Source organism: Lytechinus variegatus, chromosome 13 (genome assembly GCF_018143015.1).
Source record: "Lytechinus variegatus isolate NC3 chromosome 13, Lvar_3.0, whole genome shotgun sequence".
NCBI lineage: Eukaryota > Metazoa > Echinodermata > Echinoidea > Temnopleuroida > Toxopneustidae > Lytechinus > Lytechinus variegatus.
Genome location: NC_054752.1, coordinates 1,176,381 through 1,203,347, shown reverse-complemented (window position 1 = coordinate 1,203,347; position 26,967 = coordinate 1,176,381). Strand labels below are relative to the sequence as shown.

The 26,967-nt window shown below is 35.2% G+C and overlaps 1 protein-coding gene across 2 annotated transcripts; it reads right to left on the bottom strand.

Annotated features, from left to right (window-relative positions):
• Positions 1–1,978: 1,978 nt before the first annotated feature.
• Positions 1,979–26,766, bottom strand: LOC121426413 (nostrin-like). Of its 2 annotated transcripts, XM_041622708.1 has the most exons (16): positions 26,679–26,766; positions 23,206–23,308; positions 19,815–19,900; positions 12,783–12,863; positions 11,906–11,968; positions 11,268–11,349; positions 10,457–10,519; positions 9,582–9,692; positions 8,095–8,319; positions 7,291–7,410; positions 6,092–6,200; positions 5,541–5,623; positions 4,716–4,844; positions 4,056–4,308; positions 3,602–3,682; positions 1,979–2,902 (listed from the first exon to the last, which is right to left on the bottom strand). In XM_041622708.1, exons 2-16 carry the CDS (start codon positions 23,251–23,253, stop codon positions 2,757–2,759), a joined length of 1,680 nt encoding a protein of 559 aa, XP_041478642.1. In that variant the 5' UTR covers positions 23,254–23,308; positions 26,679–26,766; the 3' UTR covers positions 1,979–2,756. The 2 variants fall into 2 exon arrangements, with proteins under 2 accessions (XP_041478642.1, XP_041478641.1); XM_041622707.1 differs by lacking the exon at positions 26,679–26,766 and having other exon boundaries at positions 23,206–23,499.
• Positions 26,767–26,967: the final 201 nt, after the last annotated feature.

Sequence of the window (26,967 nt, the reverse complement as noted above, 5' to 3'; positions counted from 1 at the left end):
CAATTTTATGATAAGAAAAAGATCAATAACGTGGCTATCTGATTTCCTTGATTCAAATTTCTCCTAGAGTTCAAACATAAATTATTTTTTTCTCTTCTCATATCGCTGATACTATTAAATTCAGTTCTTTATTTCGTTTCCATTAAAACATGATACGAAGTAATAAAAGTTATATAAATCAGATATAAATTAATGGATTAACATTTTAAAGTATAAAAAAAATGAGGGATTCCAACAATGTTTGAAAGTACGGATCCACCTTGAAATCAGAAGAAAAAAAATTAGTGGGTATTAATATTATGCATGTGCATAATAACACTGAAAAATAAGCATGATAAGAAATAAATATGCTATACAAAATCAGGCGCACACAATGCGATTCGTTGCGATCCGAACTTCAGAGAAATTATAATGACACTTGAACATTCCAACCAATAAAACAAGTGGAATGCCTCTGGCCGTCTCACCTGCATCATGCGGTTCAATATACCAGCAGTGCTGACTTTGAATACTACTCTAACTCGCACAAGATGTTCAGTGATACATGGTTACTCTTATGTCCACTTTTTATGAACTAGACCAATAAACTTACAGAGATATGATGGTTATTCAACATAAAACCCCAACATGGCCAAAGTTCATTGACCTTAAATGACCTTTGACCTTGATCATGTGACCTGAAACTCGCACAGGATGTTCAGTGATACTTGATTACCCTTATGTACAAGTTTCATGAATCAGATCCATAAACTTTCAAAGTTATGATGGTAATTCAACAGATACACCCAGTTCGGCCAAAGTTCATTGACCTTTGACCTTGGTCATGTGACCTGAAATGCGCACAGGATGTTCAGAGATACTTGATTACTATAATATCCAAGTTTAATGAACTAGACCAATAAACTTTCAAAGTTATGATGGTAATTCAACAGATACCCCCAATTCGGCCAAAGTTCATTGACCCTAAATGACCTTTGACCTCAATCATGAGACCTGAAACTTGCACAAAATGTTCAGTGATTCTTGATTACTATTATGTCCAAGTTTCATGAATCAGATCCATAAACTTTCAAAGTTATGATGGGAATTCAACAGATATCCGCAATTCGGCCAAAGTTCATTGACCCTAAATGACCTTTGACCTTGGACATGTGACGTGAAACTCATGCAGGATGTTCAGTGATACTTGATTAACCTTATGTCCAAGTTTCATGAACTAGGTCCATATATTTTCTAAGTTATGATGACATTTCAAAAACTTAACCTCAGGTTAAGATTTCGATGTTGATCCTCCAACATGGTCTAAGTTCATTGACCCTAAATGACCTTTGATCTTAGTCATGTGACATGAAACTCTAATAGGATGTTCAGTAATACTTGATTAACCTTATGGCCAAGTTTTATTAACTAAGTCCATAGACTTTCTAAGTTATGACGTCATTTCAAAAACTTAACCTCAGGTTAAGATTTGATGTTGACGCCGTCAGAAAAGCGGCGCCTATAGTCTCACTCTGCTTCGCAGGTGAGACAATAAAAACGATCAGAGTAGTAGTAAGCTGAATTTGAAATTCAGTCTAGTTCGAACTTTCATGTAGGAATACAAGCAAATTCAAATCCATATGACGTCATCATCGGCTGCAACTTGAAACCGACCACAGGACTTGCCGCAAAGCAAAATTATGATTTTATCATTCCTAAAATAATGCAAAATTTTCACTTCTTGGAACTTTCACATTTATTGAAAAATACGATTTATTATAGAATCGGCTCGCGTTGGATCGCATAATGCGCTGGGGCTTAACATGCTTAATTAAGTGCGCAAAACTCTTTATTAAAACAGTCAATAAATTGCTCATGCAATAAATAATGCATTAAATGTTCACGTAATCTCCACTTTTTTTTAAATACATTGATTGGACCAAACATCTCTTTTTATACATTTCTTTGATGACACTTCTTGCTCCTCATTTTTCTTCACTTTTGTACCATGCCCCCCCCCCATCTACTTGAAAATCCCAGTGGTTGGCATCGCGTCTGATATAATGATATACATATTATTTATACTCATATTTCAAATGTTTTATACTTTCTGTTATACATAGCATCATTCGAAACAATTTTATTTATAAATTGTTCTTCATGCAATGCTAAACCTTTACTGGTTTACTACATTTTGACATTTTTTTTCTCTTGAACCTACGGATATACCAACAATATAATTCCATTAATTACTTGACACTGGCCAGCCCATAACCATAAAATATAAGGTATTTAAGAAAGTCGTTGGTCGTAGAAGGATCAGAGCTCACTTGATCCAACCTCGCTCCTTATACAGGGTTACTCCCAACTAAAATTATCATATGATAGAGTAAAATTAAAGATATTAAATATTTAAGTTTACAAAATGCAATCAAAATTATTTCATGTTTTCATACGAGTGTGTTATTAACAATGGTCATCTAACAAAGAAAATCATAAGTAAATCACATTTTCACCATTGGAGCAGAATATCTGAATTAAAATAATTTCGTATAAAAATAAAACACACTTTTTTAGCATGATTAGTGGGGATATGACGTTATCAGCTCTGTCATTCATATTCATTAGGACATATTAAGTAAAACCCGTGTTACAACTTTGTCGTTCCTTGTCTAATTCTAATGGAATTTTCAGTGTGTTTGTCCGATTTTACTCTATCTGTTAAAATCACCATAGTTTGAAGTATCCCTTTAAGGCTTTAGCAATAAGGACATCGGTTACACCTGATCGTTGCCATCATCATCATCCTTGTCGTTGTCCGTATCTCCTTTGACGTAGGAAGCTGGGAAGAGACCTATCTTACCCCCTCTCTCACCTTTCCACCAACCATCTTCACCTTTCTCAACAATATTGATGACGTCACCTGTATCAATACAATAATGTCATGTAGTCGCATTTAGTAAGCCCAAAAGCAACTCGGTCAACACATTTACACATTGGTGACTGCATATAAAACTGAAAGTAACCAAAGGTGTTGTAATAACACCAATGAAGTGCTTAAGTAACATTCTATATTCGACACCTTTAGTAAAATAAAATGACTGAATAAAATAATAAAATAAACACAACGTGTTGTGAACCAATGTCGACCAAAGTTTCCCATCATCAATAATACATTCACATTTTCACTATTCTAATCATGTTAATCTCTTTTATTATCATGATTTTGAAAAAAATCTGTAACCAATGTAAAAAGTGGTAGGTTTCTCGTACGACGCCTTCCCTTTATCATGTCATACTGTACGTCACTTCGTTAATATACTATCTTTAGCTGACAAACACAGCCAAAATTACTTTGAATAAGCCCAATCGTTGAGAGGTCTTTGTCAAAAATAATTGGACTGTAACAGCTGTTTTGTCCTATGTTTTGAAGCTGACGAAAAAATGCAAATATTACGCTGTTTGTCGAGCAGTAGCCGACGATGACCATCAATTTTGGACGAAACATCTTGGTAATTCATTGTCATGAAGTGCATTTGACAATATATTATCTATGTTCTTGAATCAGCGTTGTGGAGCGAAAAAACCCTAATATGGCAACCTTTACGGTTTCCTTTTATACCTTCTTTAATATCAATTTGATCCTCATCCGTGGCGTCAAAGTCATAAATGGCAGTGCACTGTCCAAGCACCCTTGTCGTGTCTACAGGAGAAAAAAGTTTATTAAAAGTAAAGGTTAGAGATTGATAAGCTTTCAACTACGACGAAGACTTTATGGTAGATGAACCTTATACATTTATTTTGTTGGAAAAGACATAATTAATTCATAGCGAGCTTGTGTATGAGTACAGCAAAGAAGATGCTTGGTCTTTTGTCATTAAATGTGTTGCAGGGGAGCTGACATCTCTTCTCGTAAAATACTTATAAAATCGTTACAATGGATATTAATTAGAGGTAGGAGGACTTTGGAAAGGGGCAGATTGATGTGATCGTCTTGCACCCCGCCCCCATAGACATTCTAGAATGACCATAACCACGAAAATCGGCGCACATGAAGGGGATGATTATCATCTCACCTGACTCTTGGTAGGCTGGTGGAGGTGGTGGTGGAGCCGCAGTAGCTCCAGCAGGAGGCACAGGAGCGGGAGCCTTCTCCGCTACCACAGCAGAGGCTGCTACGGCTCCTGGTGGACCAGGAGCTGCAGCAGCGACTGGAGCAGCAGCGGCAACAGTAACGATCGCCAAAGATGGTACTGCGGAGATGTTACGTGTCGACTTCGGCTCTGGGGCGTTGGTGCGGGGGTAATGGAGGGTTGAAACTGTTGTCCCCTAAAAGGAAATAAAGATATATCATCAACGATATTTTTGTTTACTCTCCTTTTACTTAGTCATACTCTGGTCATAGTCTTTGAATAGAAAATAGGTATAGTGTTATTTTCAAAGTAAGTCACTAGGCAGGCAGTTCCAATATTGTTACCGGGGTGATATATGGCGTGAAATATTGTATCATCAACAACAACAACAACAAACTCAAACTTGAACAGAACTTCGCATCAGAAATGCAGGGCGACTACACACAATATAAATGTACAAAATATTATTTTGTAATACCAGCGTCATGGTTGCTAATGACCTGTTGTCATAACTCTTCCATGATCATTGGCTGACGATCAAGTTACCATGGTAGTTACTACTGAATGATATAATAACAGTGAGAGTAGTTTGTTATGGCTCACCTGTTTATCTTTATTAATTCGTATGAATTGAGCCATTCCACTAACTGGTCTTTGCTTGCCATCCATCTCAGCAATAGAAGCTAATAGCTTGTACTTTGACGCTGTCAACATATTTATGTTGTCATCACACTGGTAAAAAAGGAATTTAAATAATAGTCATGATAGTGATGGCACTGATGAAGATGAAAAATAACAACAAAATATAACTTTGTGTCAGTTTTAACATGATATTCAGTGAATCATATCACATTTCACCATTTCTCTCATCTTTTCCCTTTTTATTTATTTATTTTATTTTTGTTGGGGTCATAAAAATGCTATGGTTTATGCCCCCACCCCCGCATGTTTAGCCGAGACCCTGTTACAATTCTACATTGTGGTAAGTATATACGCCTAATTGGCCCCAAAGCTGCAGCGAACAATTTATAATTTTTTGTTAGATATACCGCATCGAACCGACGGCCATCCGACTTAATCCTTTCAACCGCTCAGCCATCAGAATAACTTGTCTAAGGTTTGAGTATTATATTTCTAATTAGCTGTAGAGGTGATGTGGACGAGTCTCCGGACTATGAACCATAAGGTCCGGGGTTCGGACCCCCCATCGGGCCCTTTTGGCAATGCGTTTATCTACACTTGCCACTCTCCACTCAGGTGAAGCAAATTGGTACCCGGTAGGAAGCATGGTAAGGAATTCATTGAATGCTTGAGCACCTATAGCAACTCAAATAAAGCCGGGATAATAATGACATTTTGTTAAACAGGGTACGAAGACAGAACAGCTTTCGATATACTACCCTGGTTAAAATATGACGTTATACTCACATGCATGATTTGTATGTGTATGTTACCAGTCTGGACACCTTTGGTTGATTTGACACTACTGTTCTTCTGGTTCCGTGAGATGTCTGAAACAAAAACAAAACATCAATGCCACTCCTATTCTACACTTATTCAATCCCTTAGGGGGCCTCAAACAGACACGTATATACTTAATTTTGTCATATTTGACTAATTTCTTGTCATATTGCACTCGGACACACTAATGTCTAACTTGAATAACCAGTGAGGACATATGCTAGTTCCCAACTGACCATTGTCTGATCTCGGGTATAATGTAAACTCTGGTCTAAAAAAAAGCTGTGGCTTAAATAGCAACTACACTGATCTGTAACAGTAGAGGTTTAATTCGTGAACTCATGACGACCAAATCACTGTGAGGTCTGAGTATGATAAACACGATGAATGAGACTGTTGAATTCATCACTAAAGAATGAGAAATGACAACAAAATCAATATTGTTGGATTCCCATCATCAGAGTTTGGCCATTGTTAAACTGGACTTTAAAATAGGGCTACAAATAAGAGCTACTTACCATCCCTTTTCTTTTCCTCCTTGGCGATCTCATTATCAATGAGTTTAATCTGCCTTGCTACGTACGTCTTGCGTTGATTCAGTGACATACCATTACCAATCTCTTCTTGCTGGAAAAAAAAATAAAAATGAAATAATAATGATTACATGACGGAAATAAATAATGAGAGATTAATGTGAGTGAGGAGAAATAGGCAGTTTTACAAAGAGAAAGATAAAGAAAAGGTTGTGAAAGAGAAAAACAGCAAAGAGAGGGGAGACATTTTGAGTACAAATTAATTCAATATTACCACCATGAATCCAACGCCCCCTGTGGAAGATCCTCTATTTTCAAATAAGTTACAGTATCATACTCTTTCACTTAAGTGACAAAAGAAAATCGGCACATCCAACCTGTATCTGAATTAGGTTATTTGTTTATCTTTATTCTATTTTTTAATGGCATCTCTTACATTTTTTATTCCAGAATATCATGACAACCTATGTAAAAGGACAAAAGAAAAATTAAAGAATAGGGAAATCAAAATCTGGTGGTGCTTCACAAATTTAAGTGTGACTTTCGCACTTAAATATTTTTAAAACAATCATCCCAAGATGACAGTTGACGAATTCCTGAAAGTTAGCTCATTATTGAAAGGACAATTCCAACCAACAGAAAGTTGATTTGATTTGAAGGGGTTTTGTTTTCCTCCATAAATACGTGAAATTATTAGATTCTTTTAACATTTTATGGTTCAGTCAAGTTGGTCCCAATTGTCAAATCAATAAAAATAGTGAGGGACATCAATCAACTCCTTCATTTGCATGTCAATGAATTGTACATAACTCTTTTTTGAGAAGTAAGCGAAACTTTATAATGTCGTAACTTTCTTATTTAACATCCCGAAGACTCCAGAGTTTCCATATTTCAAAGGTTCGTTAGTCATAGTATTCGTTAATTGAATGGTTTCTCAATCTTAAAAGGAGGTCTGTCATTCCGAAAGATTAATACTCAATAAAATGAGGTAATGCTCGCATAGTTAAGTATAGTATTTTTTTACTAGCGAAAAACTGTTTAGCTTACAAGCTCAGAATAGGAATCCAAATTGTAGGCCCGATGCCAGAAAAACAAAGCTTCGGATTGACGAACTTTTGCACTGACATCTACTCATTCAAAAAATAATATTTTGCCAATTATTCACATCAATGATAATAACTTACGTAGGCATCCATGAGGAGTTGGTATGTTGGTTGAGGGGGCTTCCCTTTAGCCTTGGCGATAGCGATTACGTCATCTTCTGGTTGAACAGCAGAGAGTGCGCTGTTTATTTGATCACAACACTGTTACCATGGTTACAAAATAATGATAGGTATGTCAATCAATATCTAAATGACTATGTTAATAAGTTAGGTCTACAAGTAAAGTTCGGATTAATTCATATAGATCGATCCAAAAGTCCACGTAACTACATCAATATACGTTTATTGCAAGATACGTGTCGGACGCGAACTGTAAAAGATCAATGGAAAATTAATCATGACAATTCTATCTTCCATAGGCCTATATGAGATTGAATGTATATAGATAATAGAAAAAAGGAAACATCACCCGAAAAAAACCAACTATATGTACCAAAATGAAAAAGAGGCACTGCATTCATTAAAAAAGAGATATCATTAGGTCTGGAACGAAAATTTTATGCGAATAATTAAGAGTTGGAACATCTTACAAATATTATGTTACCATCCTTACTAGAAGAAACGTGAATTGAAAGCATAGTCGTAATAACGCTGTACCAATATCGTACATTTGGCTACGATTTGAAACCAACTTGCCCTTTACTCCAAAATAAAATAGCTAGTGGTAAGGAGAGGTAGTGGCTTTCAAACATGTTTATGATATTATTATGGTACAAAAGCTTAGGGAGAGAATTACATGACATTACATTACATGCTATTATTCTACCTAATAATTAAAATACTATTGCAATATTTCTTTTCATATGGAGGTCTTGTGTCGCTCACCGTTTTAATTTTAGGCGTCATATTTACGATGGTCTGGGTGTAAAGATTGAGTAGTGATTTTTGTTGATTGATTCGTTCTATCTCAAGTTTTTGAACAGTAGAAGCAGCTTCGACTAGAGCAATCTCATGATCCTGCCTAGTCTTCTCAGCTAACATTAACTGCTTGACATACTCCTGCTCAGATTTAGCCACGCCTTCTTCTGATTTTTGACTCTTACCCTTCAGCTGCCAATGAAAGACATAATATAATACATGATATTATGCTGACGCAAAGTCATGTATAAGATAGAACAGAATATTGGGTTCAGTTAGGAGCAAATTCCTTATCCCTCTAATAAGACAATATAAAATGCTCTGAATTTAGCGATTGAGGATTTATACTCGTGCATGCCTACGCATCTATGACTTGTGTCGATTTATTTATTTATTCAACATATTTATACAGGACAAATAAAAAAGAAACAGTCTAATGGAAAAGCTATACTTCAACGATGTCCTGTAAACATCCATGAATATATGCAATGTGACATCAAATTGTAACACTAGATATCTCCAAAATAAAGTATAATAAGCTAAAGAAGAATAAAAAAGGATTATGACCTACCGGTATCAGATTGAAAATAAAGAACAGTTGTCATAGATCTTCAAATTAGAAAAAGCATAAACAAAATGATAATTTAGAAAAAGGAGATAAATCACCGTTCGAGCTGTAATGGTGATGATCGATAATAGTTAGAATTGGATCGCAAATAAAAAGTATTACAGCTTATGTTAACCACTGTATAGGGTTGTACCCCCGGGCCCGTTTCATAGAGGACTTGCAAATGTTGTAACTTTGCATGCCATTATGGCAGCTACCACGGAAACCTTGATTCTGAATGGTTGCTGAGCCCTGTTACCATGGTAGTTGCCATAATGGCAAAGTTGCAACATTTGTACGTCCTTTATGAAACGGACCCCTGGACTGGCTTTATTTACGTTATGACATTTAAAAACTTAACCTTCGGTTAAGATTTTGTTGTTAAGATTTTGATGTTGATTCCCCCAACATGGTCTAAGTTCGTTGACCCTAAACGACCTTTGTGACATCAAACTCTTGCAGAATGTTCAGTAATAATTGATAACTATCATGTCTAAATTTCATAAACTATGCCCATATAGTTTTTAAGTTGTGATGACATTTCCAAACTTAACCATGTTAACCTTTGGTTAAGATTAAATGTGGACGACGCCGCCGTCGAAAAAGCGGCGCGTACAGTTTTGCTCTGCTATGCAGGCGAGACAATGATAATCACAGCAACAAAATACGGTTGATAAAAAATGGTATTTTATCGCTATGATAACGAGTCTAGCAACATGGACAATGCTCACAAGAACTGTGTCACTTATATGAGCTCGTCTCCTATTAAAATGTATCATGTATACCCAGACAAGTGGTCGTCTTCAAATTTTCACATGTTAGGTTAGAATATTAAGATGAGGCTTACCTTTGATATTTCTTTATCTGAAAGAGGTTTCCCTTTTGAGTTGTTTGGGTTGCTCGCCTGGTTCACTACAACCTGAGAGTCTTTTGATTTACTGTATACAGATTTCCGTTTCTGTAATAAATAATTTTAAGAAAGTAATATTGAGCAACTATTGTAACGATATTGTACTTGTTGAAAGAAAGAATTGAGAAACTCGTTTAATTTCATTCATGTGTTCTCCTTGGAATTTACATTTTCTTTTACATTAAAAAAAGAGCGTCGATAACATTATATATTTCAACGAAGAATAAGCGTGTCGGAAAGATATTGGGTCATCAATTCGTAACAACAACATTATTTGTTTTATGAAAGAATAGGAAAATAACACAAATTATTCAACGCCTGTTGTTAAAGAGGATCATAAAATAAAAGAAATAAACAAATTTAAAGGCAAGAACAGCCGATGACGAAATAACAACATTATAAATCTTTAAGGGTCGCGGATTAATTCGAATCTCATCCTCGGCGTAATATGCGTTGAATTGACCCGCATTGTTGTGCACTCGACCCAGGTTAGTGGGAATGGATCCCGTCATGATGGATTACTTAAATGATTCAATCGGCAGCTGGAGCTAACTCTGGAGCTTCATATATAGCCTATATATTAATATGTTATTATCATCTTAAAATGGGGGTAATTGTGATTTTTAACACTTTTTTCGTTAATGAAGACATCTTGGGTTTATTAGAGTATATGGTTCAGTCACACCCATGTAAACGGCTCCAAACTGATCAAAGCTACTACATTATACTGGCAGACAATCGATTGGTGTGGGGTAAGTTTGGCCAGTGTGACTGAGGTAATGGTTAATGATTATTTTAATGTAATGTGTTACCTTCATGAGTTCAGCTCGCGAATCATTCATAGACTTCACTGCTTTATCAACAGGAGCTTCAAACTAGAAAATAAAGAGAAAATCATGATATCGAATATTTTCAAAATATTTCATTGCCGCATATAGAGCCAATACATGTAATGTATTTCTTTTATTTTTACAAATAGGTAATTGTAGTGATTTTATCCTATTATTTTTATCATCAATAGTGGTCGGGTGTCCCAATCGAAAAAAAAAAAATTGAATATAATTTTTTTAAAAACGTTATCACCGCTCATGCATTCCCCTTACAATACTATGATCGGTTTAAAAAAAAATGATATATCAACAACTGTCTCCCCTTTTTTTTTGTTTTTAGAAAAAGGTGATAATCGAAAAAACGTCATAAAAAATATACATGTCTCTACATTGGAACTAATCCTAAATCGACGATTGACCTGAAACTGAAATTTGAAACATCGGGCATTCATTATACATTCTAAAAACACTGTGTACAATTTTACCCAATATTGGGTAAAAAAGGAATATGCATGTTTGCTGGGCATTTTTAAGCCTAGAGTAAATTTCAACGCAACATTGCGTAAAATATACAAAACACTTGGTATCTTTTTACCCAACTAACTTGCATGTTCACATTTTCCCCCTTTTTAGCAGCATAAGTCGTGAAAAACATTTCATGGGGTAAACTTTTTAAGAATTAAAGTGATCAAATAATGACAAAATAGTACATTGTTCTGTATGAGTTAACCATGCTAGCTATAAACATTGAAGGAAAAATTATTACGTTAAAGAGGGACAAAAGACGACATACCAGTTTATAGCTCTTCGCTTGCTGTTCCGACATTTTCTTTAACGGTTTCTGAATGTCTTTCATAATCGTTTCTGCTGCAGTTCTGTATAATATTGAAACAGTTTATTACTACTAGCAAAATAGAATAAAGGGATTAAGTTCAAGTGCATTGAGAGATTGCATGTAGCATTTAAATAGCGTTTAATATATTGTTTCTAAGCGTTACATACCCCGGATGTAGGTCCAGCTGATATCATTGATGAGCATAATAATTTCCACCAATCACATGATTTACACAATGTTTGGCAGACGTCTGTTTCCATTTTAAAAAAAAAAAGGTTTATCCGACAGTTACTATGGTAACAGTGCCTCCCAGCCAATCATAATCACGGAAAGTTGTCAGACCTGACAAACTTATTGGATGAAAATGTTGATGAAATTTAACGCTCCCCGGGGCTCGAGTCTCGATCCTCTGCACCGTTTATACCCCCCCCCCATGTAGCTTGGATTACAACGTACATCGCCATAACATTACCGACAAAAAGTTTATTTTGTCATGGTTGAATATGAAATCTTGTTAATGTTGTAAATATCGATGAATTTGGAAGTGTTATCCATTTTCATTCCTATACACTCCTTTCCTTAATTCCTTTACTTACTTGTGAATAGTAGCTTCTGCGTCGAATTGTCCACAAAGAATACTCCATGCTGCACAAAGTGTCCTAATAGTAGCAAGAATAATTAACAAGATTTCTAAATTACCCATGTACAGTCAAACCGAAAATAACTTGTTAATTATATATAACGAATTCACTACTTTCCCCTACCGAGAAAAGCTACACTACATGGCCTATTGATAGGGTGCTCTGGCCAAACTAAAATAAACCACAAAAGGAAGTATTCATGATTGATTTTTTTAATGTGTTTTCAATTTGTATTCTGTCTAATATCTTTTAAAATCTGCTGTCTGCTGGCCCATCAGACTTATTTAGGCTTACTCGCGAAATTCATTTACAATTCTTTTATTGATTGTATTCTTTTTTTTTAGCTTGCTCGCAAATTTTTAAAATAGTACTTTGGTGGTATCAAAAACTTAGCTCTCTCAAATATTCTAGCCTACCCTTATCACGCCAGGGAAAAAATATATAGATATATAATACGTATAATTTATTATTATACTTCATAAAATTCTTATTCAATCGTCCATTACTTTCATTAAGGGTCCAATATCATCATCATCATCATCATCATCAACAACATCAACATCATCATCATTATCATAATATATTAACCATTATCATCATCGTCACCGCCGTCATCTCGTCATCATCGTCACCAACATTCTCATCATTATTGCCTATATGCTCTATCTGAATCGCCATCCTCTTCACCATCACAAACAGCAGATATCGAAACATCGTCGTCATAAAAAATAATAACAAATCATCTAGACATACTTACTAATGAAATAAACGGTGGTTTGGGAAATACCATTTGTTTAGAATTATGAATCACTAGTTACAAGTTTTAACTTACCCAGATTTTAATTTCGTGATTTTATTGGCTTTGACAGTGAGTTTGTTGAGAAGCTTAGCATATGCAATTTCTACTTCAGCTCTGTAAAAAATATATAATGTGAAAACAGAAATAATTTGAAATTCATTTGCCTTTTGTATTTAATATTGAAATAAAAATATACAATTCCTGAACCCATAATTTTGTATTGAAAATACCAAGAATGGGAGAATCTTCCTGAGTTATTGATATGCTGTATATATAAGCCCTTCATACACAATGGGCTAATTTAAAGGCGATACAGGAATAAACCAATGGATGACAGACCATTCATTATCCGATTGAAAGGGGGGAGGGCGAAGTCGTCACCTTTCGATCATCTTGTCTTCACCCCACCAAAATACAGTGATCCCCGTGTCAGATTTAATGTGTGGGGATGTATATGTCGCTCAGAGAAGCAGGATAAAAGGGAAATAAGTCACAAAAAGATAAATATTTATAAGAAATATTGCATCAGTAATGTTCTTGTGGTCAGCACGTGCTGAATGACATAACCCTGAGTTTGTTAATTAGTAACTTGATTACAAACAACCTTTAATCAACACAGCTACACACCCTTTCCGAATTCGATGAAGCTTGAAACGTTTATTGGTGGTGTCTGGCATTTCATACGTATTATTGATCTTATATATTCCACTGATATAGACAACCACTCAATGAATGGAGTAATAAAAACATCTTTCAGTGATCACTATATGATTTTTACTGTCTATGGTGATACAGATATTAATCAAAAAGAAAATATTATAGAATGGAGAGATTTCAAAGGCTTTGAATTCTCTGAATTTCAGTCTTTATTATCCCAAGTTCATTTTGAAGATGTATATCAATGTGAAGATGTAAATTGTGCATGGGACATATGGTACAAGCCGCTGATGGAAATTATAAACAAATGTGCACCATACAAAAGAAAACGTATACGAAACAAGGCGTGTCCGTGGGTGACAGGTGATGTAATTGCATTGATGAATACAAGGGATTACTTACATGAAAAAGCAATCAAACTGTCGTCATCATATCTTTGGAATCAATATAAAAGGTATAGAAATCTTGTGACAAGGGAACTCAATAAGCTTAAAAAATCATATATTACCTCTTTATTAGATGTTAAATCAGGTAACGCAAATGCATTGTGGGATGTTATGAGGCGTCTGACTAAGAAAAAGCAACCTAAAAATATGACATTGAACGTAAACGATGCCGAAATATCTGACTTGAAAGAAATTGTTGAGCTCTTCAAGACATATTTTATTGACTCAGTTCAGGAACTCACTAACAATTTTGAACAAAGTGTTGAGAATTCTGAAGAGTGTGAACACATTAATGAAGAAAATTCGGAAAAGCAGATAAAAAGTGATTTGTTTAATTTCTCTATTATTTCTATAGATTTCGTCATCAAAGAGATAAAATCTTATAGTTGCAAAAAAGCAACTGGATATGACGAACTCTCCATCAAAATACTGAATTATATTTGTGATATTCCTTGTGTAATCGGAAGCTTAGTATATATATTGAATCTGTCCTTAAAGTCTTCTGTATACCCTGATGCTTGGAAAATAGTCAGAGTCCAACCGATTCCAAAAGGAGGGGATTCAGCCACACTCAAAAACTACAGGCCTGTATCTATACTGCCGATTTTATCTAAAATAATCGAGAGGGCAGTGTATTTAAACGTATTTGATTATATATCTCAGAAAGACTACTTATATAAGAATCAGTTTGGGTTTCGCCCTAAGCATTCATGCGAAACAGCTTTATTATGCATGGTGAATCAATGGTCAGAGAATGTAGATAAAGGACACCTGAATGGTATAGCTTTTATAGACCTTCGACGTGCATTTGATACGGTTAACCATTCCCTACTATTAGATAAATTATATCAATATGGATTCTCACCTAATGTCATCAAATGGTTTGATTCTTACTTGAAAAACCGCCAACAATATGTATCATTAGGAAAAGAAAAATCTACTCTACGAAACATTAAAATGGGTGTGCCACAGGGTTCGATCTTAGCCCCGATACTTTTCACTTTATTCATTAATGATCTCCCAAACGCTATACCAAATGGCACCGTTTACATGTATGCTGACGATACTACTATTTCTGTTTTGGGAGGATCGAAACAAGAGGTCGAGCTAAAACTGTCAAAAGCTCTCAGGGATTTGGACTCTTGGCTCGATAAAAACAAGTTGATTTTGAATAGTGACAAGACCAAAACGATGCTACTAGGATCAAAACAAAAGCTAAGAACACTAGACAGCAATATGCTATCGATAGTGTTAAATGGATGTCAATTGGAATGTGTAAATGAATATAAATGTTTAGGAGTTATTATAGATAACAATCTCGACTTTAAAAAACATGTTGACAGCATAGCTTTAATTGTAAAACAAAAACTAGGAACTATTCGTCGCTGTAAACAGTATTTTGATAAAGCACAATTGAATAAGCTGTATTGGGCATTTGTAATGCCCCATATAATGTATTGCTGTACCGTCTGGTCGGGAAGATCTGAAATTAATCACAGTAAGTTAGAGAGATTACATAAGAGGGCGGCATACATGGTATCTAACTTCTCTTGGGAAACTCCATCTGAACAAATTTTCAAAATATTATCCTGGCCCAAAATACGCAATGTCTTTTTTAGAGCATCTTGCTTAATGGTTCATAAATGTTTACACGAAGCTGCTCCCCAGGTGCTTTGTGATAAGTTTATTTATATTGAGAAAGTATCCTCCCGAACAACTAGAAACACAAATAAGATGATAATCAGAGTGCCATATGCTCGTACAACCTTTTATCAGAAATCATTTTTTGTCACAGGCCCATTACATTGGAATAAACTACCCGAACACCTCCGATTCATAGAAAACATTAAACAGTTCAAACAGGAAATGGCTAAATGGGAAAAAACCTTTAATATGTAATAGGGACTAATGGTGGAATTTATTTTATTCTTTCTCCTCATTTTGTACATATTTTATCTCTTTTCATGTGTATATATTTTCGTTTAGTTTTAGTTAACATCTTTACAGTATTATATTTTATTTGTTCTGTTATTTTCCATAGTTAATTATGCTCATTTCATTTCATTTTTTTTTCAATATTAGTATTTATGCTCTATTCTTTGTTTATATTTGAATATGTTACCATGTTTTATATTTGTGTTTGTTCACGAAGGGCCTCAACGAAAACCAGCTTGTTGCTGATTGAGCTACCCTTCTTTTAAATATTTGAAATAAATAAATAAATAAATGATATTTAGAAGAGGTAGTCATAAGAAAAAGAAAAAAAAATAAAGAGAGAGGGAAAGAGGGAGGGGAGCAGTGGCGTAGCTACGGGGGACCTGGGGGCACGTGCGCCCCCCCCCTGAGATTTGGTGTGTCCCCTGAAAAAATTGGCAGAGCAAAAAAGAGAGAAAGAAGAAAAGCAAAAAGGAAAAGAAGAAGAAAGACAGAAGAAAAAGAGAAGAGGAAAATAAGAGGAGGAAGACGAGTAAATGAAATACATGTAATGTGAGGGGAAGACTTGTTACTATATAGAATCTTTGCTTGCGCTTCGCGCTAGAATTGCCTGTTCGATGAGATTCATATCTTGCTTAATAGGCTGATATGGAGCAAGTTTTTAAGTCAATATACAAAACATATTTTAGCTCGGACATCGAGCTTTCATTATTTTGTTTCATTTACAAATTTAAGTGCTCTATAAATGTCCGTTTTATGGTCTACATATAAGCATTTTAAGCTCACGCTGCGTGGTCACATTGTTTGATTTGCCAAGTTCCTATTTTCTACGTGATTCCATAATGATCCATTAAACAAATCTATTCAGAATGCCCAGATTCTAGATCTAAATGTAAAACATGCGCGATAGCCTGCATATTTTTTTTTATTTAAAATGTACTTCAATTATCTAGTTTCACATCAAAATATCAATAATTGTCTGCTAACGCTTCACGATCGCATTATTAATGGTACCCAATTACAGTAACTATATCCTATTTATGATTTACAAAATATGAATAGAGTGTCCAACTTTTAGGTCTAAAATCTCAATTTTCTTCCTCTCGCTCATTGCGCTCGCATCAATAGTTTAGTTACATACCTATTCCCCCCCCCCAAAAAAAAAGCAGTAACCATCTAATTACATACGAATCTTGTTAAGGATCACACATAACATTGCCCAGAATATTAAATTTTCAGGACAAAATACATGAAAGTAAAAATTTAAAAAAAATCTCTCGCGCTTCGCGCTCGCTCTTTGTAACTGGCTTATGAGATTATTTCATTTTTATGTTGTTTTATAAGAATAAAACTAAGAAGTGGCTGATCGGGGAAAATATAGGTGAAGATAATATCGGGCCCCGTCCCCTATTAGCGAAAGTCTGATCCGCCCTCGTGACACATACACATACACCGGAAAAATGGTGCCCCCCCCCGAATAGCAAAGGACCCCCAGTGCCCCCCAGGAAAAAAAAATCCTAGCTACGCCACTGAAGGGAGTTGGAGGGAAGGGAGAAAATATATTGGATGAGTGTCATGTGCCAAAGTGCCAAGAACTAATACTATATACACTCGGCAAAAAAAGTTCCTGGACACTTATAACAGTTAAAATATTCCATATAGATATTTGATTAAAGGCCAATTATTGTATGTCAACATGACCAGACAATGTTCTCTTCCAGTATGACAAGACATTTTCATGTGAACAGTCATGCATTGGTGGTTAAATGCTTTAAACAATAGCAATGTCAGTAAAAGAAAATTGCAAGAAATGGACCATTCAAATGATAATGATCATGGCCATCCTGTAGTTTATAGGTGGTTATCATTCGACTTAAATGCTTAGGAATGCATCATAAGATGGATCATTTCGACACTCACTTTCAAGATGAAGCTTTCTTCTTCTTCTTCCAGGCTGGTACAGTCCGCCACTGGCGTATTATCGTACCTTTCCAACAAAGAGCGTGCAAGGGCAATAGGAATGCATTCTGGGCAGTCATTTAGACAGATGGCTCGATATTTCCAAGTTTCACCACCAACAATTTCAAATTTGAACCAGCGGTATTTGGCTACTGATGAAGTTAGAGACCGCCCTAGGGCCACCACCCCTGCAGAAGATAGGAGGTTCAGGATGCTTGCGCTGAGAAGGCGATTTGTCACTGCACCAAATATCGGATCTGAAATTCATTGACTAACTTTGACTTAAAATTCCAGTTGACTAGTAATGCGTCCAAGTTGGATTACTTTTTCTTTTCTTTTAGAGTGGCATTCGACTTTAAGTTTGCTTTTATCGTTTAATGGATATTTATGCCATATAAACTTTCACAACTGAAAGAATGGCTGATCATTTTCTTGCAATTTCCTTTTACTGACATTGCTATTGTTTAATGCCTCTAACCAGCCATGCACTGACTGATTCATTCTTGCAATTTTCTTTTACTGACATTGCTATTGTTTGAAGCATATAACCACCAATGCATGACTGTTTACATGAAAATGTCATGTCATACTGGAAGAGGAATATTGTCTGGCCATGATGACATACAATAATTTACCTTTAATCAAATATCTATATGGAATATTTTAACTTTTATAAGTGTCCAAGAACTTTTTTTTTCTGAGTGCATATATTAAAATAAGACTTCAGTTTAGATTTGAAAGTCTCTACTGATGATATAACTCTTAGATTCAATGGCAAATTATTCCAAAGAGAAGGTGCTGCAGTAGAGAAAGCTGGCTCACCATAGGCTTATCTTGTTTTGGGAGTTTTAAGAAGATGTGATGATCTCAGGCTACGAGCCGGTGTATAAGGCAAGGTCTTGTGAATATTTTGGTCCATTACATTTAAAATGTTAAGTGAGAAGAAGTATTTTGAAATTCTACGCGCTTCCAGATTGGCAACCAATGCAACATTTGGAGAATTTGAGAAAAGATTTGGTATTTTGCCGTCTTTTGTTCCAGTTAAAACCAGGTCAGCTGTATTTTGAGCATATAGAAGTTTATTGACATTGCGTGAGGAAAAGAAGAGCATTTCCAACATCTAATCGAGATAAGTTTTTAACTTTTTAAATGATCCCCCACATTTACATATACTGTTTCTCTTCTTGTCTGATTTAAGTATTGTTCAGATTTTGGTTTATTGTTTTGTGTAGTGTATGTGTTCTTTATGCATTAGAATATATTGTACTGTATTGTGTAATACCATCTTTACTCTGTATTGTTCTTTTTATGAAGTGTGGAAATAAATGAATTAATGAATCAATGAATGAATAGTACAAATGAATGAATAATTATACCAGCAGACTTTATGGTCAAGGGCTTTCCTAATGTTGTTAACATTATGAATATTATAGTACTGTATCTTGATTGACATTTTCTATTTACATGTGCATCCATGGAAATGTTTTCATGAAATACAACGCCGAGATTTTGATCAAAACCTTAATCAAGGAGTCCCCAACCTGTGTAGTACGGCCTTTAGTTAAATGACTTTGTGATTTAGAACTAATGATCAACAACTCTTTCATTTAATTCCAACTCATTATTTAGCATCCATGATCGTATATAATCTAATGTATTTTGTAAACGAAGTCTAATGCAGACATCTCATCAGGGTCAGTTGGATCAAACAAAACATATTATTGCGTATCGTCCGCATACTGTACATATTGAATGTTTGGCCATGTTTATGTGCAATTTTTGCCAGATGAATAGAAGGCAAAAAAAAAACGATGGCCCGAGAACTGAACCTTGGGGCACTCCGAAAAGAAGCTTAAAAGGACAGGACCTATTTTGACCGATCTTGACAACCTGTGATCTTTTCTGAAGATAAGATGAAAGCCAATCAAGTACAACTCCTCCTATGCAACATTTCAAAAGATCCAATAGCAAGTTATGGTCTACAGTACTATGATAATGATGATGATGATAATAATGATGATAAATAACAATAATATTTCTAATAATAGCAATAAATATTATAACTTACCTTTCTTCTAAGACAAGTGCAAGTTCCTTGGTAAATTCGGTGCTTTCTCGTATGTGTTTCCTCAGCTCTTCATAGCCAGCGGTATCCTGATATAAAACAAAGTCAATTGAAATGGATTAGAATTTACCCGAAAAGAACTTATAGGCCCTATTAATGAAATAGATTATCGATTTGGTCAGAGCATGTCCATAGTGTGATGTATAATGTTTGCCCTCCACTGATCTGTTTCCGGGAACGCTCTATGTTTTTAAAATCAATGTTCATCATCTTCCATATCAATTTCCATTCTACCTGATGGTTTTCAACATACATGACCTGATGTCACCTGTAAACTAAAAAGCAACATTGATGGAATTTGGTAAGATTATTTAACTTGATAAGCGTATCATGATCAAATGTATTAATTACACGAAACTTGTAAAAAAATTAATAACTGCCACAAGTACTTGATTGAATATAAAGAAATTCACTGATAGCTCCGCAGAATAAGAAAAATACAAGGTTTGAAGTTAGGGATCCACTCTTAAAAGCACGAGGTATGCTGAAAACTGTCGTGTGACTGCACAGTTGCACTTGATTCCTGATTTACCTTCTTATTTTGTCGAATTATTACTATTCATCTATATTATTTGCTAGAGTCCGTCATTATTATTAGTCAGATTAGGCGCTTTTTGTTATATTCTTTTGTCGTGTTCCATTCGTTTGTGCGTCATAATCTGAAGAGTCCTCAACGAAAAGCTTTAGTATCGCTCTTTTTCCCGCTAGTTTCCCTATTATTTGTTAAAATATGCTAAAGAAGGCTGACTTTGGCCATATAATTATATTCCTATATCCAGTAGATATAAACGAAAAATGTCTAATTCTTTCCCTATAAATAATTTCGTTTGGGTCCTTTTTTATGGAAAGGGCTTCAAGGATGCGTAACAAATACATCCATTCACTGACATAGCAACAAACACGAATAAACTGGCTAATTACATACTCCATTCAAAGTGCTTGTTTTTCATTGGAAACTCCCAAGTAGAATTCATCTGCAACTATTATCGATCATATAATGCCTTATATACCATGTAAATCTTCTGACTATAGCTTATACCATGTAAATCTTCCGACTATGCATTATACCATGTAAATCTTCTGACTGCGTTATACCATGTAAATCGTCTGACTATATGCCTTATACCATGTAAATCTTCTGACTATGCCTTATACCATTTAGATCTTCTGACAATGCCTTATACCATGTAAATCTTCTGACTATGCCTTATACCATGTAAATCTCCCGACTATGCCTAATACCATGTAAATCTCCCGACTATGCCTTATACCATGTAAATCGTCTGACTATGCCTTATACCATGTAAATCTTCCAATTATGCCTTATACCATGTAAATCTTCTGACTATGCCTTATACCATGTAAATCTTCTGACTATAGCTTATACCATGTAAATCTTCTGACTATGCATTATACCATGTAAATCTTCTGACTGCGTTATACCATGTAAATCTTCCGACAATGCCTTATACCATGTAAATCTTCTGACTATACTTCATACCATGTAGATCTTCTGACAATGCCTTATACCATGTAAATCTTCTGACTATGCCTTATACCATGTAAATCTCCCGACTATGCCTAATACCATGTAAATCTCCCGACTATGCCTTATACCATGTAAATCGTCTGACTATGCCTTATACCATGTAAATCTTTCGATTATGCCTTATACCATGTAAATCTTCTGACTATGTCTTATACCATGTAAATCTTCTGACTATGTCTTATACCATGTAGATCTTCTGACAATGCCTTATACCTTGTAGATCTCCTGACAATGCCTTATACCATATAAATCTTCTGACTATGCCGTATACCATATAAATCTTCTGACTATGCCTTATACCATGTAAATCTTCTGACTATGCCTTATACCATGTTAACCAGAGTAAACCCATTAAGGATGTCATGAAGCTCAGAGAGTTGAGTAGGTAATGCATATTTTAATCATCCCATCGTTAATTTTATTTGTAAATATAATATTCAAGTAAAGCTAAATTACTCAAATTATGACCAGATTTAATCTGTGTAAGGATTTTCCAAAATGATACAGAGAGTCACCCAAGGAGATGAATCATAACTGCAAACAGCATGTAGTGTCTTGTTGCTGTAGACAGAAAGGGATGGTCCAGGCTGGAGATATTTCTATCTCAATAAATAAAAGTCATTGAATTGGACAGATTTGCATTATTCCGGTGAAACAGTTCGAGGCATGTTGTCATGAATATATTCATTATGTTTGCTGATGATGTCATATCCCCATCTGTTCTTTTGTATTTTATTGTATTAAATAATGTTTATTCAACAATATTCTACCAAGAACTAAAGCAATTGGATTAAGTGCATTAGTTATTGATTGCCGCAACTTATTTCATCATTACAGACACTTCATTTACACATTTATCAAAAATGAAACATTTATGATTTCATGTAATAACAAGAAAAAAAATAGAAAGTGGGGATGTGACATCATCAGCCAACCTACTTAATATTCATGACGATTTGCATATAACTGTTTTCACAAAATATTGATAAACTTTAAAATTCAGTGATTTCGTTATTTATTATCCGATTTTTATGTAATTTTCATCATTTTGCTTTGTGAATTTTACTTAATTTAATAAGATCTAAATATTTTTCAGCCCTGACCATCCCCTTAATTGAAAGATGAGTACTGACATAGACACGAGACCGTCTGATTGATGGAAGGTTTAGTTGTTGTTGTTTTTTAATTGCAAACTGGATTATAGCTACAGGTATACTGTGGGTAATTTGTGTCGCGCTGCAGCTAGGGGGTAGAAAGAAAGAAAAAAGAAATAAGGGTAATAAGAGAGATCAAAGTTGTGTCCCAGGCCAGAATTCAGAGAAAATCTGACGTCGCATTCAGTTCTCCTTACATCCTCATCCCCCTCGAACTCAAAGTATCCTGGTTTGATCCGCGCCAGGCCAAGCATAATTCGTTCATTTAAATCAAGTCATTCGGATGCATCTGTATTAACTTGAGTAGTGGATTCAAGTCAAATAACTTTGCACTGACAATAAAGCATGTTAAAATAAATCAATCGAGTATTTTTGCCTCCTAATTATTTCTCCTGGGTAAATGTTATACAAAACAATACTTCAATGATCTACACTCTAAATTACAGGGATTTAAAATAAGTCCAGATGGACTGTAGTTAAGGACCAATCGATTTCTGGATTTAGTTTTAATCCTAAAAACTTAAATTTAAATCTGAAATGATTTAAATTTAAATCTTTTGAGATTTAAAAATGAATCTGATGGATTCAAGCTAAATTTATTTTAAATCCCTGTAATTTAGAGTGTACTCACCACAAATGCTGTTGTGAAGTTGACTTGCTCCGTGGCGACCGCCATCATCAGCTGATCCCGTTTATGAACACCCAACAATATTTCAAACTGCAGTCAAATAAGCCTAAAACAAAACGTATTTAATGCTGCTTAATTAAGGCGTGGCGATTAATCAAATGGTCACCACATAGTCTATTGTTCATACGAATTAAGGTCCAACCATAAAAATCCTTCCACCCGGTTTATAAACATATCATGTGTCCGTTCTATCGTAGCTGATTTCGGTGAGCATGCATGTCAGAATGAATTAGGCAAGATTCAATACCTTTATGGGTTTATAGTACACTCCTCGAGTATTTCACGCGATGTTTAAACAAGTGTGATAGGGTGATAGCATGTTTATTCAGAGGGCCGGGGATAGCTACCTTTAGCAAAGTTATTCAGGTACATGTATTTACTTTTAGGATGTGCAATTGTACACCCTTTGGAAGACCGGAGTTCTCACTGACCATAAGCACTTGCGTACCTACGGACTACATGGGGGGGCAGGAGGCAGTCTGCCCCCCTTACTAGCCACAACCCATGCAAAGGACGTATCCCTGCCCCCCCCCCTAATGAGCTTGAAAGACCTTTTTGCCCCCCCCCCCATGACGAGCTTGAAGACCTTTATTGCCCCCCTGACAAGCTTGAAGATCTTTTTTTTTGGGGGGGGGGGTTGTAATTTTTTTTTCTGATACGATATCTTTAATTTGTGATTGAAGACCTTTTTTTTTGCTTGTCAAATTTTTGGCGGACGTTTTTGCCCCCCCCCCCCTCCCTGTGGAAAATCCTAGGTACGCCACTGACCATAAGGGAAATTACAACTCTGTACATGGTTTGGTCTACAGAATGTCGTTACGCACAGCCCTGCAGCCAAGATATATTACATTAATTAGTATTCATAAGAGGACAAGTGGAACCTGATAAATAAAATATTGTAAAATGGCATAAAAACAATTAAAAAAATAATGTTGAAGGTGTGAAGAAAATCTATCAAAGACTTTTTTAAAAGTTATTATATTTTTTATTTGTGACGTCATATCCCAGCACCTGCCCATGTATCGTGAATTAAAAAAAATCAATAAAATTATTTTTTTTCAGAAAAATGAAAATAGGTTTATTGCACCCTTAGTATATCTACAGACAAATTATTTCACACCCGCTCCTGAAAGACTGAAACATCACCAATGTTAGCAAACTTATAGTCAGGGTGAACTTCCCCTTTAAACTACAAAACCCGGTTGTTGTAGTACCGCCACTGTCATCATCATCATCATCACCAACACCATCCGATTCATCATCATCATCAGTGGCGTAGACAGGTCCTTAGACCTGGTGGGATGATCCCTAGCTGGGTCATACTTTATATATATATATATATATATATATAGATATATATATATATATATATATATATATATATATATAATATATATATATATATATATATATATATATTTTATATATATGTATATATTATATTTATTATATATATATATATAATTAATATATTAATATAAAGAATGAAGGAGATAACGTACTCGATAAAAACAAAATATCATGGGCCAAAGCAGACGAGTTAAAGATAACAAAATAACACGATCTGCCTCATGGATTATCTCGTGTGTCTTTTAATCACTTTGCTTTCAGCAATAAACAGGGCATCCAGGAATAAACAAACTTCCTTGCACATTTTTCATGGCAGTAATCTTTTGTTTGATTAATGACAATGAGTAAAGATGATCATAAGAGAAATGTCATTTGTCAGATGTCTAGTTATCATCTTGGTCATGACAGTCCTGCTAAACATGATCTAGAATAACTAGTATTCCTTATTTTACTAGTATAGTAGTATACTCTTTTAAAAGTAGCGATATTGTTAATGATCAAACGAATGAATCAACAACTAAAGGAATAAACAAATAAACAGCCAAATAACTAAAAAAATATCAATTACAATTATAGTAATAGGGGTAGAATAAAAAAAGCTCAACATTATATTTCTTATCCACGTGCAGATATGCGGACACTAAAATGATAAGCACACTCTGTTTAAAATTACCATGATTACAAAGGCTTGATTGAATTAAGTATGGAAATGAAATAAACCTCACCGGGTTGTCGGAAGTAAACTGTATAGATAGTAACTTGTTATAATTTCGATTCATTTCTTATTATGTACCTTGTTATGATGATTATGATAAAAACATAGGTAAGGAAATGTAACAGTTTATAACCTTCAAACCTAGAAGACTGCGCACGTACAGAAATCACTGGTATAAGTAATTCCAAAATACATTGCGCCAAAAATATTGAGTGAAAAAAACCTCGGATATCACTGAGGCCATCCAAAATTTGCACTTTCATTCCAAAATCATTCATTTACTAATCCGCTCCTTAGAGACTGAAAATTTTCACCTTTCCTTTGCACAGTAGGGGTTGAGGACATGGCCAGCAGGGAAAAGGGTCAGTGTATGTGTATAGGTAACTTCTTATTAATTAGTTTGAACAGTGTTAATGTGTTATGAAAGCAATTGCTCTGAAAGGGAGTGATTAAGCGACACTTTCTTAAATCTGTAATGAAACATTTTGAACTCCATTGCAAATACATAATTATTATAAAGAAATGTACTTGGTGAAACTCTGAATAACGATCCTTAAATGTATATGACGACGCAAGACAGTTGTTATTACTTAAAACTTGCAAGTTGTAAATGCATATAAGATGACTGACTCTGAATAAAAGTCCAATTTTGATCATGTTTGTCATTGCTGTACGTTATGATTATTACTGCTATTATTATTGATTGATTTTAACTAGCATTCATTGCTTTATTACTGTATAGTTTTGCTTCTTCCCCCACAGAAACCGGGGGGGGGATGATTGTACACACCATCCCCCCCACCTAAAATTCTGGGGGGGATGCATCCCCCCCATCCCCCCCCCCCCGCTATCTACGCCCCTGATCATCATCACCAACACCATCCGATTCATCATCATCACCAACACCATCCGATTCATCATCATCACCATCATCATCACCAACACCATCCGATTCATCATCATCACCATCATCATCACCAACACCATCCGATTCATCATCATCATCATCACCAACACCATCCGATTCATCATCATCTTCATCGTCGTCACTCATCACTACCACCACGCCCACCATCATCATCATCATCATTTTCATCACCAACACCATCCGATTCATCATCATCATTATCTTCATCTTCGTCACTCATCACTACCACCACGCCCACCATCATCATCATCACCAACACCATCCGATTCATCATCATCATCTTCATCGTCGTCACTCATCACTACCACCACGCCCACCATCATCATCATCATCATCACCAACACCATCCGATTCATCATCATCATCTTCATCGTCGTCACTCATCACTACCACCACGCCCACCATCATCATCATCATCATTACCTCCATTTTTATCCACACCATTTGTCCTCCTCCTCTTCGCCGTCTGGGCCTCGCCTTCCTCCTCTTCATCATCAAGTTAATATACACTGGAATATCATTATTTTTCAGTAGGGGTATATTCAATACCCTACATCCCTGTAACTCTACTTTAAGATGGTTTTAAGTCACCACACACTAGATAATGGACTTTGATCAGATGCTTTATCATAAGCTGATCATTAACTAAATGAGTTCAGAATGAAGTCGATAAAAGATAACATCTTATGAATTAATGACCGTGTAAAGTAAA

Excerpts from the sequence above, each read along its gene's own strand:
- LOC121426413 (XM_041622708.1), bottom strand. The coding sequence starts at position 23,253 with ATGATGGCGGTCGCCACGGAGCAAGTCAACTTCACAACAGCATTTGTG. Across the intron at positions 12,864-19,814 it reads GCACTTGTCTTAGAAGAAAG|AGCTGAAGTAGAAATTGCAT; the intron begins GTAAGTTATAAT and ends TATTTTTTACAG. Across the intron at positions 4,845-5,540 it reads TACACATACAAATCATGCAT|TGTGATGACAACATAAATAT; the intron begins GTGAGTATAACG and ends CTTTTTTACCAG.